This window comes from Yamadazyma tenuis, chromosome 1 (assembly GCF_029203305.1).
Source record: "Yamadazyma tenuis chromosome 1, complete sequence".
Lineage (NCBI taxonomy): Eukaryota > Fungi > Ascomycota > Pichiomycetes > Serinales > Debaryomycetaceae > Yamadazyma > Yamadazyma tenuis.
This window is the reverse complement of record NC_089461.1, coordinates 721796-738930: the sequence shown is the minus strand read 5'-3', so window position 1 is coordinate 738930 and position 17135 is coordinate 721796. Positions and strand designations below refer to the sequence as shown.

The 17135-nt window shown below is 42.7% G+C and overlaps 9 protein-coding genes across 9 annotated transcripts; 6 read left to right on the top strand and 3 right to left on the bottom strand. All coding sequences in view use genetic code 12, as the record gives it.

Annotated features, from left to right (window-relative positions):
* Nucleotides 1-133: 133 nt before the first annotated feature.
* SBH1 (Arf guanine nucleotide exchange factor sbh1) lies at nucleotides 134-584 on the top strand (the record flags this gene model as incomplete). The annotated part of the gene is made up of 2 exons (XM_006688720.2): nucleotides 134-136; nucleotides 306-584. The coding sequence occupies 2 exons, from the start codon at nucleotides 134-136 to the stop codon at nucleotides 582-584; spliced, it is 282 nt and encodes a 93-aa protein (XP_006688783.1).
* Nucleotides 585-622: 38 nt separating this feature from the next.
* On the bottom strand, nucleotides 623-2209 carry PSN45_000373 (proline--tRNA ligase; the record flags this gene model as incomplete). Its single annotated transcript, XM_006687797.2, has 1 exon — nucleotides 623-2209. One exon carries the CDS (start codon nucleotides 2207-2209, stop codon nucleotides 623-625), a length of 1587 nt encoding a protein of 528 aa, XP_006687860.2.
* Nucleotides 2210-2360: 151 nt separating this feature from the next.
* Nucleotides 2361-3326, bottom strand: PSN45_000372 (uncharacterized protein; the record flags this gene model as incomplete). The annotated part of the gene is made up of 1 exon (XM_006687795.2): nucleotides 2361-3326. The coding sequence occupies one exon, from the start codon at nucleotides 3324-3326 to the stop codon at nucleotides 2361-2363; it is 966 nt and encodes a 321-aa protein (XP_006687858.1).
* A 1010-nt stretch (nucleotides 3327-4336) lies between these two features.
* PSN45_000371 (uncharacterized protein) lies at nucleotides 4337-6136 on the top strand (the record flags this gene model as incomplete). Its single annotated transcript, XM_006687794.2, has 1 exon — nucleotides 4337-6136. One exon carries the CDS (start codon nucleotides 4337-4339, stop codon nucleotides 6134-6136), a length of 1800 nt encoding a protein of 599 aa, XP_006687857.2.
* A 109-nt stretch (nucleotides 6137-6245) lies between these two features.
* Nucleotides 6246-7925, top strand: PSN45_000370 (uncharacterized protein; the record flags this gene model as incomplete). Its single annotated transcript, XM_006687793.1, has 1 exon — nucleotides 6246-7925. One exon carries the CDS (start codon nucleotides 6246-6248, stop codon nucleotides 7923-7925), a length of 1680 nt encoding a protein of 559 aa, XP_006687856.1.
* Nucleotides 7926-7968: 43 nt separating this feature from the next.
* On the bottom strand, nucleotides 7969-10206 carry SQS1 (squalene synthetase-like protein; the record flags this gene model as incomplete). Its single annotated transcript, XM_006687792.2, has 1 exon — nucleotides 7969-10206. One exon carries the CDS (start codon nucleotides 10204-10206, stop codon nucleotides 7969-7971), a length of 2238 nt encoding a protein of 745 aa, XP_006687855.1.
* Nucleotides 10207-13446: 3240 nt separating this feature from the next.
* SAP8_1 (peptidase A1-like protein) lies at nucleotides 13447-14616 on the top strand (the record flags this gene model as incomplete). The annotated part of the gene is made up of 1 exon (XM_006687790.2): nucleotides 13447-14616. The coding sequence occupies one exon, from the start codon at nucleotides 13447-13449 to the stop codon at nucleotides 14614-14616; it is 1170 nt and encodes a 389-aa protein (XP_006687853.1).
* Nucleotides 14617-15194: 578 nt separating this feature from the next.
* On the top strand, nucleotides 15195-16235 carry ATG4 (Cysteine protease atg4; the record flags this gene model as incomplete). The annotated part of the gene is made up of 1 exon (XM_006687789.2): nucleotides 15195-16235. One exon carries the CDS (start codon nucleotides 15195-15197, stop codon nucleotides 16233-16235), a length of 1041 nt encoding a protein of 346 aa, XP_006687852.2.
* A 104-nt stretch (nucleotides 16236-16339) lies between these two features.
* SSU72 (RNA polymerase II subunit A C-terminal domain phosphatase) lies at nucleotides 16340-17032 on the top strand (the record flags this gene model as incomplete). Its single annotated transcript, XM_006687788.2, has 1 exon — nucleotides 16340-17032. One exon carries the CDS (start codon nucleotides 16340-16342, stop codon nucleotides 17030-17032), a length of 693 nt encoding a protein of 230 aa, XP_006687851.1.
* Nucleotides 17033-17135: the final 103 nt, after the last annotated feature.

The window sequence follows — 17135 nt, the reverse complement described above, 5'->3', positions numbered from 1 at the left end:
TTTTTCTGAGCAGTGTTTGAGGATAAATGTGCGGATCCCGAAGAAAAAATGGTTGGTGTCACAAAACCAGCGGGCGACAAAAAAGTGCGAACGTATTAATTGTCCAAATATCTGACAAGTTTACATCAATCAAATGGTACGTGAATATTAATATCTAATGCCGATCGGGTACTGGTTGCTCTGATAATAGGGTCAAACCGATCTAAAAGACCTTGTTATCAATTTACCTGGCTGTCCCGTTTTGTGGCCACCCGCTTGTGACTACACCGTGATTAATTTTCCACACCTGGTACTAACACCTAAAGTCTGCATCTTCGTCATCTGTGGCCCCAGGGGGCTTGAGAAGCGCTGCTAAGAGAAAAACCACCGCCGAAAAGAAAGCCCAAGCTACCAACGCCAACCCAGTCTCAACTAGATCCGCAGGTGCTGGTGGTTCATCTGCTACTATGTTGAAGTTGTTCACCGATGAAGCTCAAGGTTTGAGGGTTGATCCTTTGGTGGTGTTGTTCTTGGCGGTTGGGTTCATCTTCTCTGTCATCATCTTGCATGTTTTTGCCAAGATCACCGGTAAGTTTACATCTTAAAATCGTTTAATGGAAAATGTATATTTCAACTTCACTATTTACATGTCTATCAACAATGCTTGGAGTACGGCAATGAGCCCATCTTTATCTACAAGGTGTTTTTCCACGCCTCCGTGGGTCAGTACATGCCATTCAAATGATTTTGTGTGGTAAAGCTGTTTCCACGCGAGATCTTCTCCATATCTTTTGCCTCTAATCTCAATCTCTATAAGAGGAAACTTCTTGCCCAAAATTATCGACAAGGGGATTCCGATCATGTTACTATGGCTAATTTTCCGGCCCATATTCACATTTGTACGGTTATCTTGTCGGTAATCAACTTGGGCTTTATTCAACAGATCGTATATCTCACTGGGATCTTCAGAAAGCGTATTGGACTCCACCACTGTCACATTCCAAGGACTAATGATGCGCGGCCAAACAAACCCTTGGCTGTCTCTGGTGATTTCAGCAATACTGGCTATGATTCTGCTGAGACCAATACCGTAACATCCCATCACCACGTCTCTTTCTACGAGTTTATCGCCTTCCGGAACCTTTGCTGTGAGCCCTAAAGGATTGGAGTACTTGGTTCCCAAATAGAAGGTGTGGCCCACTTCAATTGCTCTTTTCTTGAAGAGCTTGCCGGATTTGCACTCAAAACACACTTCTCCTTCTTCACTCAACACCATTGGCAATCCGTGTGGAGACACTCTTGAATCCTCTACAACCGTATAAGACTCTGGGGTGTGGCGGATTTCTTGGATTTTGGGGTATTTGTGTTTCAACAAGTTAATATCAAAGTGTCGATCTTTAGGATAAACCACCTTGATATACTCAACTTCACCCACCTGTAAGAAACGCAGCTCGGTCTCACATTCAACTATAGTTTCCGGGACAGAGAGAGTCTTCTCGATGTTGGAGACGTTGCCACACTCCGAGTGTGAACAGGTGAAAACCGTATCTTCTCCAGAAGCATGCAAATAATGCCATTCATGGCTCAAAGAGCCCCCAATATCACCCGAATCGGCCACTGCTTTGACGTACGGGATCCTCAAATCGCTGAAGATATCATGGTAGACCCCAACCATCTTGTGGTACGATTTCATGGCTTCGTGCTCGTTAACGTCAAAAGAGTAAGCATCCTTCATCAAGAATTCTCTGGAACGAAGAAGCCCCATCCGTGGTCTCTTTTCGTCTCTAAACTTCTCGTGGATCTGGTAGTAAATGAGCGGCAACTCCTTATAGCTGGTGATATTATTTTTGACCAAATTGGTGATTTCTTCTTCGCTGGTAGCCGTCAAACAATAATTCTGATTGCCAGAGTCTTGTAACTTGAAGAGCTCGGGGTTGTTCCATCTGCCAGTCTTTTCCCAGAGACTAGAATGTGATAATATCGACAAGCTTGTTTCCTGGGCGTCAATTTGCTGGAGTCGGTTGTTGACAACGGCTCGTAGCTTATTTACCATCGCGAGGCCTATGGGTAGCCAGTGAACAAGTCCAGCTCTGGGGTTGTTGAGGAAGCCGAACTTGGAGAAGAGCTCATTAGTTGGGGATTTGTCTGTAAGCCTTTCGTTGAAGTTGTTAAGGTAGAGCTTGGGAACGGTTTTTCGTGCTACCACATACGGTAGCTTAGAAGCACTCATGGGAACTAGGAATGCGGTGAAAACTGCGAAAACAGCAAAATGCTAAATACTGCGAAAACTGACAAACCCCCACCAACAGAGGCTGCAAAAACTGCTGTACTACAACTGCCACATATTTGCATTTTATTCATCTACACATAAATTGCACTACCTACTTGGTGACTTTGTCAATCAAACTCGAACCAAACTTCTTGAGGTTGTCGTATGAGCTGGATAAATCGTCTTTAGCGGCCTGCAAATGATCAAGCTCTTCTTGTTTAGTCTTGAATGGATTCGACAGTTGCACCTGTCTGGTCAAATCATCAAGCCTTTTCTTTGCTGCCTCATACTTCAGGTTTGCTGCTGCCTTATTGGAGTCGTACTCCTTCTGCAATTGGTCCAGCTTACTCTGACCCCATTTCCACCACGAGTTTTTAGCACTTTCAAGATCCTTGTTGGTCTGGTCAATGAAGTCCCGGCCGTACGCCTTCAAGTTATTCAAAGAGCTGTTGAAATCCTTTTGGGCCGCTTCCAACTGGCGGGCCACGTCAGGTGACTTCTGCTTGTCAAAGCTGTTCTTCAACTCGTCCAACTTGGCCTTGGCCAACTCGTACTGCTTGGCAGCCCTGGCTCTTTCCACGTCGTAGGTTTGTTGCAACTTCTCTTGCTGGTTGCTTCCAAACGTGAACCAGCTGGCTTTCTGCTGTTGGGCCTTTGCTTCCACCAGCTTAGACTTCCCAGATAACTTGTCGCCGGCCGCATTGACCGCGTCCAAATACGCAGCCACTTTGGACTGGAAGAACCCAGCAGGACGTTCAGTGAATTTGGGCTCATTGACGTACCGTGATACGTCGTCCTTCTTCTCCACAAAAGTGGAAGACAACCGATTGGCCAACTCGCTAGTCTTGGATTCAAATTGGTTGTACTTGGATTCGATGTCCTTGGAGAATTGGGAGGTGGCAGCTTTGACGGAATCAGTGGCCTTTTCTGGTTCAGACTTTTTGAACACCTCTATTGGGTTGGAGGCAGACTTTGCAGGGACACTTCTGTGGAAGTTTCTGGAGATGATGGGGTCGACGTTCTGGTCGTAGTAGTAGAGGGCACCGGCGGCGACAATAAAAGGGATGGCTTTTTTCATGTTGTGATTGATGATTACAATAAACTAGTTTTAGAGTGAGAAAAAATTCGGGGATCAAATAAGGTTTATATACTAGTGAACACAGTTGCTGCAATTTATTGCTGTCACAAAATTCCTTTATATTGCTCCTCATTTTCCTTGTTTGTCGGTCATTGTGCAATTGGCTGCGCGGTACGGGGCTCACCTTAGGGGGAAGCGCGGTAGGCGAAAGTGCGGAACTGCTTACGAGGTGGTAGGCAACTCACGTGGAATACGGTGTGGGGAGCCCATAGGGCATAGGGGACCCGGGGGAAATGACCAAACTGAGAGACATTGTTCATTACATCGAGACCTATTGCCATGTATCAAGTTCTATCAACAACCTCCTATGCTGACTCTGCTTGGCCTCCCCTGGTTGTCCCATAACTATCCATCATTTACCTGCTCCCCTTGCTCCCCTTTTTGCACCCTTCAAATCGCACCAGATTTACCGAGTCACGACCTCGATGGTCATTTTTTAATCATTAATCTCGCAGCACAAAAAAAAACGAGAGTCCACACGCCTTGACACCAGCTGTTTCTGTTTGTAAAGGTATCACCACCATCAAACGACATTTTAGGACCTCGCCCCGACTTGTTCTACTTCCTCACTTCTGCGTCTTAAATTTCCCCCTGTTTGTTTCTCCTTTTGTGGGCATCTGTCAAGGTTCTGAAAGCACTTATCTATATTTTTCAGCCATTTCAAAATCCTTTTCAAAACCTATTTGCAAATTTATGACTAGCTCTAACCACCGTTGCCTTTACTTTATGGAATGAAAGACCCCAACATATTATCCTTCCAGTTGGACCTTCGAGTCGATGACCCTCAAGACGTAATCCGCTTGTGGAAACTTACTCTGAAAGCGCTTGTGACTCCTTCAATAACATCCACAAACCGCTTGAACTATCGGTCCTGGCGCCTTCTAAACTGCCACTCCAGTCCGGTCAATGGTTTCCTGGGCCTCTCACAGTCCCATCTACCCCAGGAATTGATGGATCAAAAGTCGTTTCACAAACCTCCGCTCTCCCTGCAAGACACCCAAAACACCTTTGTGTCCCACACCTCGAATCTCAGCTTGGAAAACCAGGTCCAGTCGCTGAGCTCGTCCATGAGCCACATCGAGGAGGTGTCGGAGCTTCTGCCTCCCAACCGTGATGCCTCCAAAAACATTTTTTTCATCGCCAATTCTCCGTCTCCTCCCAAAACTCATGACCCTCAGGTCCCCGACTTCGCCGTCGAGACGTCGGCAGACCCTTCATCACGGCCGGGAGAGCTCGTACGCCAGGATTCACTTTTCCAGAACCACTCCCATTCTCATCTCCACCACTACTCTTCATCAGATATGTCGGACGATGGGATCGAAGAAGAAGATGAGTACGACGAAGACCTGTCAGACATTTCGGATTCAGATGAGTCTATCCACGACGAGGTGGAGCCTATGCCTCAAGAAGTCCAGCGTCTGCGCAAACCCAGTGTGAATGCAAATGCCAGTGCCGACGACGAAAGACTCAAGAGCAGTCGCAGCAGTGATAGTGAATGGTTGTCTGTAACGTCTGAAGACGACCCGGAACCGGCTTTGAAGCCCATTGATTTCAATAAAAGAATCCCCAGTTCCCGCCAGTTTCTGTCGGATACCATCACTTTGGGTAACACCACCTCTGATCCATCTCCTCCCATGAGACCTCGCTCTCTCTTGTCGGGGTTGTTCTTGAACGAGTTGGCCAAGCAGCACGAAGAGTCTGTGAAATTGAGAAGAAACCAGTCCATGTTGAACGCATGGCCTGAAAACGGCGGTGGTTTACACACAAAGCCCATTCTCAAACGATCCTCTACCACCGGGATCATCACTATAGGCCAGTCAAATAATACCCCCGACTCGAAGATCAAGATCCTGAGACCGTCGATTCTATTCCAGAAAAGGTTCACTTCGGCCACTGATGTTTCCAAACCCTACTCTTCACAGTTGAGAACCAAATTGGCAACTACCCCCGAAGTAACAGAGTCTTCTGAAAGCATCCTTATTTCAAGGAAAGAATCAACCCCCTTTGAAGAAGGATTGGTAGAAGAAAAATTGGAGGAGGAGGACTATAAAACATTGGCCAAACAAACATCGATTGTGGGTGTCAGTGATTTCAATGTCACTTCTGACAACTTACAACACCCAGACTCATACTTTCATCCGAATAGCCTTTCACCAAACCAGCTGTCTGTACTCTCGTCCAGCTTGACCAAGTATTCCCTTCCCCGTAATCAATCGTTCAAGAATATGCTCTCGAAATCCTCATTAAACTTGACTAACTTATTCACCCATAAAAAGTACTTTAAAAACAATGCCAGCAATGAGAAGTTCAAGCAATCCACCACCGATTCAATCCCCTCGATCGCATCTGTTAAGTCTTCTTCAGATATCACCAACTCACAGGAACTTAAGTTGCCCCAAAATAAATCCCTGCAAAATCTGCACTCTTCTCAGGATATCAAATCGTCACAAGAAATAGTACCTTTGACTCCTAAACCAATTAATTCTTTTAATATCGAGCCAGAGGTTGAGGTACCCCAGGAGACTCCAGAAAGGAATTCGGGAGAGTTCAAAATCAAAATGTCTCCCGGAACCACTAGAAAAACCATGCTAGACACTGAATTAAGCAAGTCCCTAAAGGACTCGATTTCTATTGACCACCATTTAGGAAAGGTCCCATTGCCACAAAGAACTGTGATAACTGCCGATGGAGGTTTTGGTGACATTCATGATGACTTCTCACCCGATGACTATCATTCCAAGGGCTGGTAATTTCCATTAATGATTCATGTATAATACTGTATATTTTAAATAAAAAAGTAGGTGTTTTTGTATTCGATATTTTTCGCAGTCAAGTTAAAAAAAATTATTCTCATCACTCATGAAAACAGACTACTATGAGTTGTTGGACGTAGCCATAGATGCTTCGGATACCGAGTTAAAGAAGGCATATAGAAGAAAGGCTCTACAACTTCATCCTGACAAAAATCCTGATGATATTGAGGGTGCTACTGCCCGATTTGCCTTAGTACGTGCTGCCTACGAGGTGTTATCTGATCCACAGGAAAGATCATGGTATGACTCTCATAAAGGCCTGATCTTGAACGACGATAAAGTCGTCGAAACAGAAAATGACGAGTTGGTTATCCCATCGATCTCTGTAGAAGAGTTGTATCGTTATTTCAATCCTTCCTTTTATTCTCAAATTAACGACAGTCAGAACGGGTTCTTTTACGTGGTAGCTAGTTTATTTGGACGACTTGCCTCAGAAGAAATAAACCATGGAAGACACCAGAAATTTCCAGAATATGAGAGGTATCAAGATAACTCTCCCAACGTGAGTGCTCTAGACGACTCTGTGTTGATGTACCCAAAGTTTGGTAATAGTGGTACCGATTATGCCACCAACATCAGACTGTTCTATAACGTGTGGTCGCTGTTCCAAACGGTAAAGACTTTCAGTTGGAAAGACGAATACCGGCTCAGTTCTGCTCCCGATAGAAAGACAAGAAGGTTAATGGAGAAGGAGAACAAAAAGTTCAGAGAAGCTGCTAGAAAAGAGTATAATGAGACTATAAGAAACTTCGTCCAGTTCATCAAGAAGAGAGACCCTAGAGTCAAAAAGGGGATACAGGAGTTGGAGAAGGAGAAGAAACGGAAAAAGAAGGAAGAAATTGACAATCAGATAAAGCTCAACAAGCAACAAAGATTGAAAGCACTATCACAGTCCAACAACTTTGAGGTTCAAGATTGGCAAAAGTTTTCCGTAGAAGAACTTGATGAACTTGAAGGAATGTTAAATGAAGAGTATAAATCAAGCTCAGACAGTGAATTCGACGAATTTGAACAAGTGGATGATATAGAAGTTTTTGAGTGCATTGTCTGTGACAAGGTATTCAAGAACGAGAAACAGTACCAGATTCACGAAGACTCCAAAAACCACCGCAAGGCAGTGAATAAGTTGAAATACGAGATGAGAAAAGAGGGTGTGGAACTAGGAATTGATGAGCAGTTTGAAACTGCCAGTGAACATAATTCTGAGTCTGAAGACGAAGAAGCAAGCCACGAGGAATTTCCTGTTGTTTCTGATACTTCAGAGACCAATTTAGAAAATCAGTCTGTTGATCCTTTGGTATTTGAGGTTGATGACTCGATTGAAAGTGATGATTACAGTGAAGATTTATCCTCATCTCAACCCCAGAAAACCAAGGTTAAAGGTAAAAATAAGAAGTCTTCTTCAATCTTGAATCTAGAGGACGAGCTATCGAAGATCACTGGTTTGGCTTCTGGAATCAATCTTGACAGCGACGAAGATGACTGGAGTAATTCCGGTAAAAAACCCAAGAAAAGGACGAAAAAGGCAGAGAAAAAGGGAACATATACTCCTTCTCTACCAGGGGCCTCTTCTCCATCGCCATCACCTTCACAATCTACTGCAAAAGGACTGGAATCATGTGCTACTTGCAACAACAGTTTCAGTTCTCGTAACAAACTATTCCAACATGTCAAGGAAACTGGGCATGCTGCACCAGTTAATAAAGTCAAGAAGAAAAGACGGTGAAACGCATTTGCATTTATAGATCTAATAATAAATATAACCTGGTCTATTTAAGACCCAATTTGCTCATTTTCACCTTGGCTAGAACAGGTTCATTGATACCTTGGTTACCGACCGCACCCAATCCTTGTCCTTTAGACCAACCCATCATCTCTAACAATCTTCTACCAACATTATTGGAATCAATTTCAGGAGCTTTTTCACCAACAATATCACCTTCCCTGACGTTGGCATTCGAACCCTTGTCCCTTGCTCTTTTTCTATCTTTCAACTTGTTACCATCTCTTTCTATAATCTCATCCTTTGGTCTTTTTTGGTCGATTCGATTGAAAACCGGTCTCTGTTTCAAGATCCCATAGACCTTGTTGTAATCAGGAATATATTGGAATGTCCTTTTGGACTTCACTACTTCCATGAACTGATGTAAACCGTTTCCTCCGCATCTTTTACTTTTGAAGTTGAAACACTCACCCATCTTGCTGATAGTTTTATTTCCATGGGGATCCAAAGGAGGAAACTTCAATCTGTTTCTGGTACCATCGTGAAGGAATTCTTCCATTTCGTCTCTGATGTCTTTAATGTGTAAAGTGTATGGGTATTTGAGGAATAAGTCATTGTTGGCAATACCTTCTTCTATTCTTTTGTCATCTTTAGCTTGTTTTCGAAGTCTCTTGGCCTCTCTTTGGGATAAGTACTGTTCTTGTAATGTCTGCCTCAAGTCGCTGTCCATCTCAAAAGTATCCAAATCAAATCGCTTTTTCTTTCCTTTGCCTTTTGTCTGGATGGACTTTGTTGGTTCAAGGTCCAACTCATGGGGATTTTGCGACATTGTCTTTGTAAACCAAACCAAATCGTCCAAGTTGTCATCTTCTTCACCAGGGACATCTTCTTCATCCTCTGAACTCTCAGATATGTACACATCTGAGTAATATGGTTGATCTTTTTCATCTGTTATAAGATCCTTGGTAAGAAATTTGAAAAAACTCTTGAGCCTATGTGCTTTAACTCCATTTTCCGAAACGTAGCTTGTGATTTCCTCTTCATCCAACCAAACTGAATCTGATGTCCCATTGATATCAGGGCAACAGGTGTAGTACTGGTTTTGAAGACCCAACCGCACGTTGGAAATCGAAATCTTGGAAACATCAAAGTTATAGTCCTCTTCAAGAAACCCGTATTCTGGATTCTCTTCGGTTTGATGGTCTTCTTGTTCCTGTATTTCTTCTGGTTCTTCTTCTTCCCCTGAAGATGCCATGATATCAAAGTTTGTATCACTCTCGTACTCACTGCTGTCATAGTCGTCTTCATCCTTCATCTGCTTCATGATTTGATTGATGTAGTCTCTATAACCCATAGGATCACTATCGTAATCCACTTCTTCTTCCTCGTCTGAATCACTTTCGAAACGTAATAGGGTTTCATCGAAAAATCCCAGTTTAGCAACTTTGTTCAACAGGTTGATGGCCATTAATTCAGTTTCCATTTCGCCATGTTCGTTTATCATTGTTTGAAGAGTCACTTTACCAATGGTTAACGTGCTGTCATGTTCAAGAGCACTGGAAGCCTCGGTATGTTTTGGTACTGTTGGCATCAACAACGACACTTTTGGCTTGGGTATACCTGAGACATCTATCAGGGCATCTCCTTCCTCGTCAATCACAAACTCCACTTCTTTGGGCGTTGTTCCTTTTGTATCGGAAGACTCTTGAGATGAGTATTCGGATATTTCATCGTCATCACTGGAAATTTGCTTGGAAGTTTCCTTTTCTCTTATAACATCTTCTTGAACAGAAACTTCTCCCTCTTCGTCTGTAGCATTCTCTTCACTAGACACATTTCCATCCATAATACCTTCCGGTTCCTCTATCTTGTTCTCCTCAGTCTCTTCTAAAGTCACTTCCTTAAACTTACGCTGCAACTCGTTATTTGGATCATATACTTCTTTTGCCTTGACAAATTCAATGGGTCGCTTTCTCAACGGCAAACGCATGGTTTCATCCATATGGGCACCGGTGTAAAGTGCTTCAGCCATCATCGATCGTTCAGGTCTTCTTGAAAGAAACCTCATGCTGGACTTAGGACCCCCAACCTCGGGTATATATACACCTTGGGAGAGATCCATCAATTCAGGAGCATCTGAAGGAGGTTTTCTGTGGTTGTTAGAAGTACCTTTACTTTTCTGCTTTTTGGAGTTATTGTTTCTAAACCTTCCAGAGGCCTTTGCATTTCCCCTTCCACGGCCACCACGGCCACCACCACGTCTTCCTCGTCCTCTTGCAGGCATTTGTAATAGTTGATTTGGTTTATGACTCTTGTTAGCAGCCTTTGATTAAAAATCAATGCGGTGCGAAACGCACGATGCTATCAACTGGAATGTTGGCTGCACACATCTTTGTCGGTCAGAGAAAAACTGTACAGATAATGATAGAAAACAAGTGTAAGGTTAATAGGCTGATGTGTTTGTTTCATCATGGCCACAAGTTTCCAGTTACTCTACTCTAAGTATCATCTCGATGTTTCCCCAGCCCATCAAAACCACCGCATCGAATGAACACATGGGAAATTTGCAACCAGTACTAGATACACCTAAATGCTACTTCATAATAAATAGCAATGATGAAATCACATATTAATGGAATAATGTGAAATAAAATAGCATGTAGGAACAACTATTTGGGATCAATCCCATAAATGACTGACTGACTTTAAGGGTTCAAATCAAGGTTCAAGTCAATGCTGAGCAAGTCAAATATCATCTCAACTTCTTCCGTAGGTGCATCCACGAAGAGGGGGACACGCTATAAGAACAGCTGCCACAGCCTTAAGGTATACATTCTAGAAGAAAAACAAGTGATTGATGGAGGAGAACCACGGTCAATTGTATCTGTTAGGTTTAGTACTAAAAACACTGTACAACATGACCAGGTTCTAATCCATATTACAGGTTCAGAACACAATCTAACATCCCAATAAAAACCAAGTCAAACATCTACTACTTAAAATGCCAAAGAACTATTTCATAAATGTCTACAATTGTCTGAAAACAAGACCAATGAAGAATCCAAAAACGTAGCTGCAAAGTTAGGCTCTCGAGCTCAACTTCAACACTTCATCTTTGTTCCATGTGAAACAACCCTTCCAAATGATGCTTCCTCCAAGGGTAACCTCTTAAACCCCTACCACCAAACAGGGTTTATGGCGATTTTATTAAGAATGACTGAGTGGATACTGATATTCTCCCTTTAAAAGGCCCTTGGAGTCAGCCTCGGAAGCGCAACAAAATTCTTTACAGGATCATATGCTTTTATTTCCAAAGGTGAAGGAATTGATGATGTGTGCCTTCCTAAGGTAGTACCTCTTGGTTCTAGAGATCATGTTGTTTTCAGAATACACCCACCACTGGCACACTCAAGGAAATAACGGGATCATTTCTCAATTGCATTCTTCGCTGTTGGACATTACTGCTGTTTATTTTTAGCAACCATTTAAAGTTGAACAATAGAAAGAACATTGCGCTTGGTATGCCTGACAACACCAATGACAAAAATCGTGGTGGACCTACCCCAGACACGGCATCAGAGCTTCTCACTTAGTTTTGAGGATACTGTGGTTTCGGAATGTCAAAACTTTGAAAGACTGTACCAGGGTAGTTGTGTGGCTTCGGAGGTAATTACAAATAATAGGGGAACACCTGTATTGAACCCAACCTAAACTACAGGGCTACTCGAAAACCGAGCCCCTGAGTCGTTTATATAGATCATGGTCTCTTAACTCCATAGTTTCAGCAAAGCCCAGACGTTATTTAATTGTTGTGCTTGTATATGAGCAAGTATGCAGTAAGCACCAGAGCTTCTAAACAAACCCGGAATCAAAGTTTGAACAATAGTGAGGTGTTTATGATCGTATCCTGATACAGAGGGACGGTATCCCAGATTTGCAGATTTGCCGATTGCCAAACCCCGTGGCCTTGCCATGTTGATTCTCTTCCATTGATAACCGATATGTGAAATAATAAATTAAGGTTCAGCCATCCAGGAGCAACTTTAACCATTCTACCATAGGCATAAGAGCCGATATCGCCGTTAACTGTACTTTGTGTTGCATCGGGTCACCATTCTAAACCCCAGGATGAAATTCTAGGTCTTGAGCTTGTATTTTTAACTTCTTGCTCCAAAATCACTTTGTGTCACAACCAAGTAAGCCTACAGCTGCTGCAGAACTAAACCTTGCAAGCCACCATTTAACTTTAGTGTGGATGGAAAACTGCACCGACTCTCCTGTAACACTGCTGTAGAAGATGCCGCTCATGAAGATGCCATCCCTAGAGTTGGCCCTGTTTCCAGTTGTTCGGATAACAGTTTAAAGTTGCCGGGGTATATTTGATTACAGTTAAATCCCGATTCACACTCCGTTAACCGGAATGTCGTTAATTGGGTATATAGAACTTGCTACATCAAAAACTAGATTCGTAGACAACCAAATATAAATGACTGATTGACACTATAACTGGAGGCTTAATAGCCTCAAAAGGTTATATTATATGCTCTTGTTGACAGAGTTTTGACCAAAGTGAATTCCTTTAAAAGCGCCCAACCTTGAAACCCTTTCACGACTACATCAGTGAAGGATACGGTACAATAGTATTACCATTCCAATCAGAGAAATATGTCGCTTGATCTTGAAAAGAGCATGGTGTATATATCCTGTTGAGCTAAAGGGTTGAAGAGAAATTGGAATAGAATGATCCTGCAAATTCTATTTCTCTTGAAAAAGACTTTTATTCAGTAATCTGGTGTCTCCTCTCTTTCAGACTAGAAACCATTTTTTATCATATTTTTACTAATTGTACAAACTTCATCCCCTGACTCATTTTCTTGGCAAGTGAATCATATTTTGCAACCACAAGAACAGAGTTTTCCTCCTTTAGGTGTTCCAGAGTGGCAATTTTTACACCATCTTTTCGATTGGGTGTAACGGTTAGGGCGAACTTTTGTTCACCAAAATGTATATGCTAAAATAATCAACGAATTAACCCCATCTGCCTTCCGTGTAAATCTTGAATCAACCGAATTTATTTTCGCCTCTATTTCCCTGTGGCTGATCGTATCTCTTCACAACCGACATTCCTGTTAACAGAGTGCAAATTATTTTCAGGATTAATTGTATCACCTCAGTTGATAAAGTGGAGACAGGTGCGGTTTGCAGCACGCAACACCCTATTGTTTTGCAACCGAATTAAACCACTCAAGCCCAAATGGAATTTGAAGCAGCAAAATAGGCTTTCTGCCACATCTAACTGTCAATTGGTTTACTAATCCGGCAGAGCCGTTTCAGTTGTTTCAACACTTGTGGTGGTTCTAGCAGCCACCGTACGGATCAAACAAGGTTTAGGTGATTCAAATCCACACCCACACAACCACGCGGGTTTCCTTCAAAAGGTATATAAACCCATGTATCCTCCCATCTTTTCAGTCTATCATCAGTTTCTACTGTAAAACAAACAAACAAACCAAATTTATCTACCATGTTCGCTAATTTCAAGGTTTTATATGCCATTGCATTGGCATTATCTTTTGCAACCTCTAACGCTGCCGCTGTTCCTGGTTTCCAGAAGAGAGAAAATGGAGCCATCAAGTTAGACTTCAATATCGAAAGACCTGACAAGCTCATTCTCAACGGTAACTTCACCAAAAGAGCCGATGATTACAACTACGCTTTGATCAACGAAGGCCTGTACTATGTGGCTGAGATTCTTGTTGGTTCCAACCAACAGGCGGTCAAGGTTGATGTCGATACTGGCTCATCCGACTTGTGGGTGGTTGATACCTCTTCAGGTATTTCTGGTACCTACGGGGTTTATGACCACACAACGTCTTCTACCTTCCTGAGAATTGCTTCTGGATTCGCAGTCGCGTATGCAGATCAATCCCACGCAGAAGGTGATTGGGTTTCTGACACCATTCAACTCGGAGGAACCGGGGGTCCATCACTCAAGAACCAGGAGTTTGGTGATGCTACCACCTCCACCATCAATTTTGGTATTTTGGGAATTGGTTTCCCAATTAACGAAGCTACCGCGGACAAGTACCAAAATGTTCCACAGTCTTTAGTCAGTCAAGGATACATCCACAAAAATGCTTATTCGCTTTACTTGGACTCGTCCGATGCTGCTCAGGGAAGTGTTCTTTTCGGTGGTATCGATCACGCCAAGTACAGTGGCTCTTTGGTGTCCAACCCAGTTGTGTCCCAAAATGACTTGGACCTCAATGTCAATTCTGTTACCACCAATGGACAGACTATCGACATCGGTTCCAACTACGTGCTTGACTCCGGTACAACTATCAACTACCTTGACCCAACTGTTCTTGCTAACCTTGCTTCGGCTCTTGGAGCTAAATACTCCAGTTCAGGATTCTATTACTTTGATTCCGCTTCTGATGCTAAAGATATCAGCGTCAACTTTGATGGTGTTTCTGTCACCATCCCAGCTTCCTATACCGTTGGTGCATTCTATGACGGTGATGGAAATGCTCTTACTGAGACTGGATTTTTGTTTTTGCCACAAACCAATTACCACATCTTAGGAGATGTATTTTTGAGAAATGCTTATGTGGTCTACGATCTTGACGCAAGAACTATTTCTTTGGCTCAAGCCAAGTTCACGAGCGATGAGAATATCACTGTTATTTCTTAAGGAGACTGGTTCTCTAGCTATTTGTTTAGTTCTTTTTCTGTTGTTTAGTTTTTTGAAAATGTACTGATTTGATTTTCATATCTAGTTTTGCAGCCAATTGTGCTCCCATGAATAGGTTACTTGACCCAACTCTTAAACAGGCCCCATATTCCCAAACACATATATACTCAATTTTGTAGTAATCTTGACCAATCCATCAGTTTCATCCTATTACTGACAAGGTCTGGCTCACGCCATTAGAAGTCTCAGATTTGTGAGACGCATTATTTGTGATCACAAATATCGCGACAGATAACTGTTATCAAAAATCCGTGGGATCTGTTATCGTCTTCACGTCAATAACAGCGTCAAACTGTCCCCAACCTTCCAAACACCCGACTATTGATCATATAATGGCTTCGATGAGTACAAAAGATATACCAGAACAACATTCTCTTGAAACCCCCCTTGAAGACGCCCCCCCTGAAAGATCAGGCTTAAGCTTTAGCTTCTCAGAACTATGGCAACATATACCCCGGCCAACGAGTAACCCGGGAAATGAAACAGAAGTCATAGTAGAGAAGCCGCCCAAGATAATAATGGGCCAATCGTACAAAGTTGAAGATGAGTTTTTATTGCAAGTTGAAGCTCTTGTGTGGTTGACGTATCGCACAGGCTTTGAACCAATACCTAAGAACCCGAATGGCCCTCACCCATTGGCATTTGTACAATCGATGGTGTTCAACAAGAATCCATTGTCTACAAATGTCCACAGCTTCATTGACAATGAAAACTTTACCACCGACGTGGGCTGGGGATGTATGATCAGAACATCTCAATCCTTGCTTGCAAACACATATAAGCGAATGATCAGTGAAGACGCCCAACAGGAAATTCAGCTTCTTGACCAGTTTAAAGACCTGGAAGCAGCGCCTTTCTCCTTGCATAACTTCATCCGAGTTGCCAATGAACTGCCCTTGCAGGTGAAGCCTGGTCAATGGTTTGGTCCCAATGCTGCGTCGTTGTCAATTCAAAGATTGTGCAACTTGGTGAACTCTAAAGAAAATTTTGGTTTGCCAGGGTTGCTGGTCTTGATCAGTGAAAACTCGGACTTGTATGATGATAAGGTGCAAGAGTTTTTGGATAAGAAAAAACAGTCTCTTTTGATATTATTGCCAATTAGGTTGGGTATTGATAAGACCAACGAGTTCTACTACAGTAGCATTCTCCAGTTATTGAACTGCAAACAATCGGTCGGTATTGCAGGCGGGAAACCATCCTCTAGCTTCTACTTTTTCGGATATGATAACGATGAGTTGCTCTATTTGGATCCTCATTACCCTCAAGGTACTAATGCCGGATACAATTCGTACCACACTCCAAGATATCAGAGGTTGACTATAAGTCAGCTTGATCCGTCCATGATGATTGGAATTTTAGTTGATGATTTACAAGACTATAATACCTTCAAAGCTGAGTGTTTGGAGAAGAACAACAAAATTGTGCATTTTGCGGCTAAATCGGCCATCAATGAAATTCAAGCTCCTGCTTCCGAAGTAAATGCCGATTTCGTCGATTTTGTCGATGACTTCGACGAAGACGACATAGTCGAAGACGAAGACCTTGATAGGGTCAGCTAATGGCAGCGTCGTGTGCGACCCAGGTCTAGGCAGTTTTTGTCGCACTCAACTCTAAACTTATATATAATAAGCTACTACATACACATATAACGAATCATCACTGCATGTCGGCAACAATCACTCAAGCGGTCCCGGATAGTCTCCGAGTATGTACTGTGTGTGCTGCAAACAATAATAGATCCATGGAAGCCCACAAACAATTGAAAGATGCTGGCTACAACATCAAGTCATTTGGAACTGGTTCAGCTGTCAGATTACCAGGACCTACCATAGACAAACCCAATGTGTATCAGTTTGGTACTCCTTATGAAGATATATACAACGACTTAATGTCACAGGACTGCCGCAAGTTATATGAGTCAAATGGCTTGATCCACATGTTAACCAGAAATAAGCAAGTTAAGAGAGCACCTGAACGGTGGCATGCAAACTCATACGCCGGGAAATTTGACTTGGTAATAACATGTGAAGAGAGATGTTTTGATTCGGTGGTGGATGATTTGATGTTCCGTTTACACAACAATGACTACAATGACAATGAGGTCAAACAAGTGGTACATATCATAAATATCGATATCAAGGATGACAATGAGAATGCCGTGATAGGTGGAAACGGGATCGTAAAACTCGTGGGAATGGTCCACAACTTCAAGAGACAAGAGAAGAAGAAATTGGCCGAAGGTACGATTGATGATGTGAGTGATGCGATTTTGGAGGACCAGATGATGGGAATTTTGGCCGAGTGGCAGAAGGATCATGCCCATCTACAAACTATTTACACGTGTGCGTACTACTAGAAGCCGAAGATGTATATACCGTATATAACAGCATTTCAATCTTATAAAAATGAGAATCGGCCTCAGTTAAAATGAGCATCGCGACTTCTGTTTGAATCCAAGT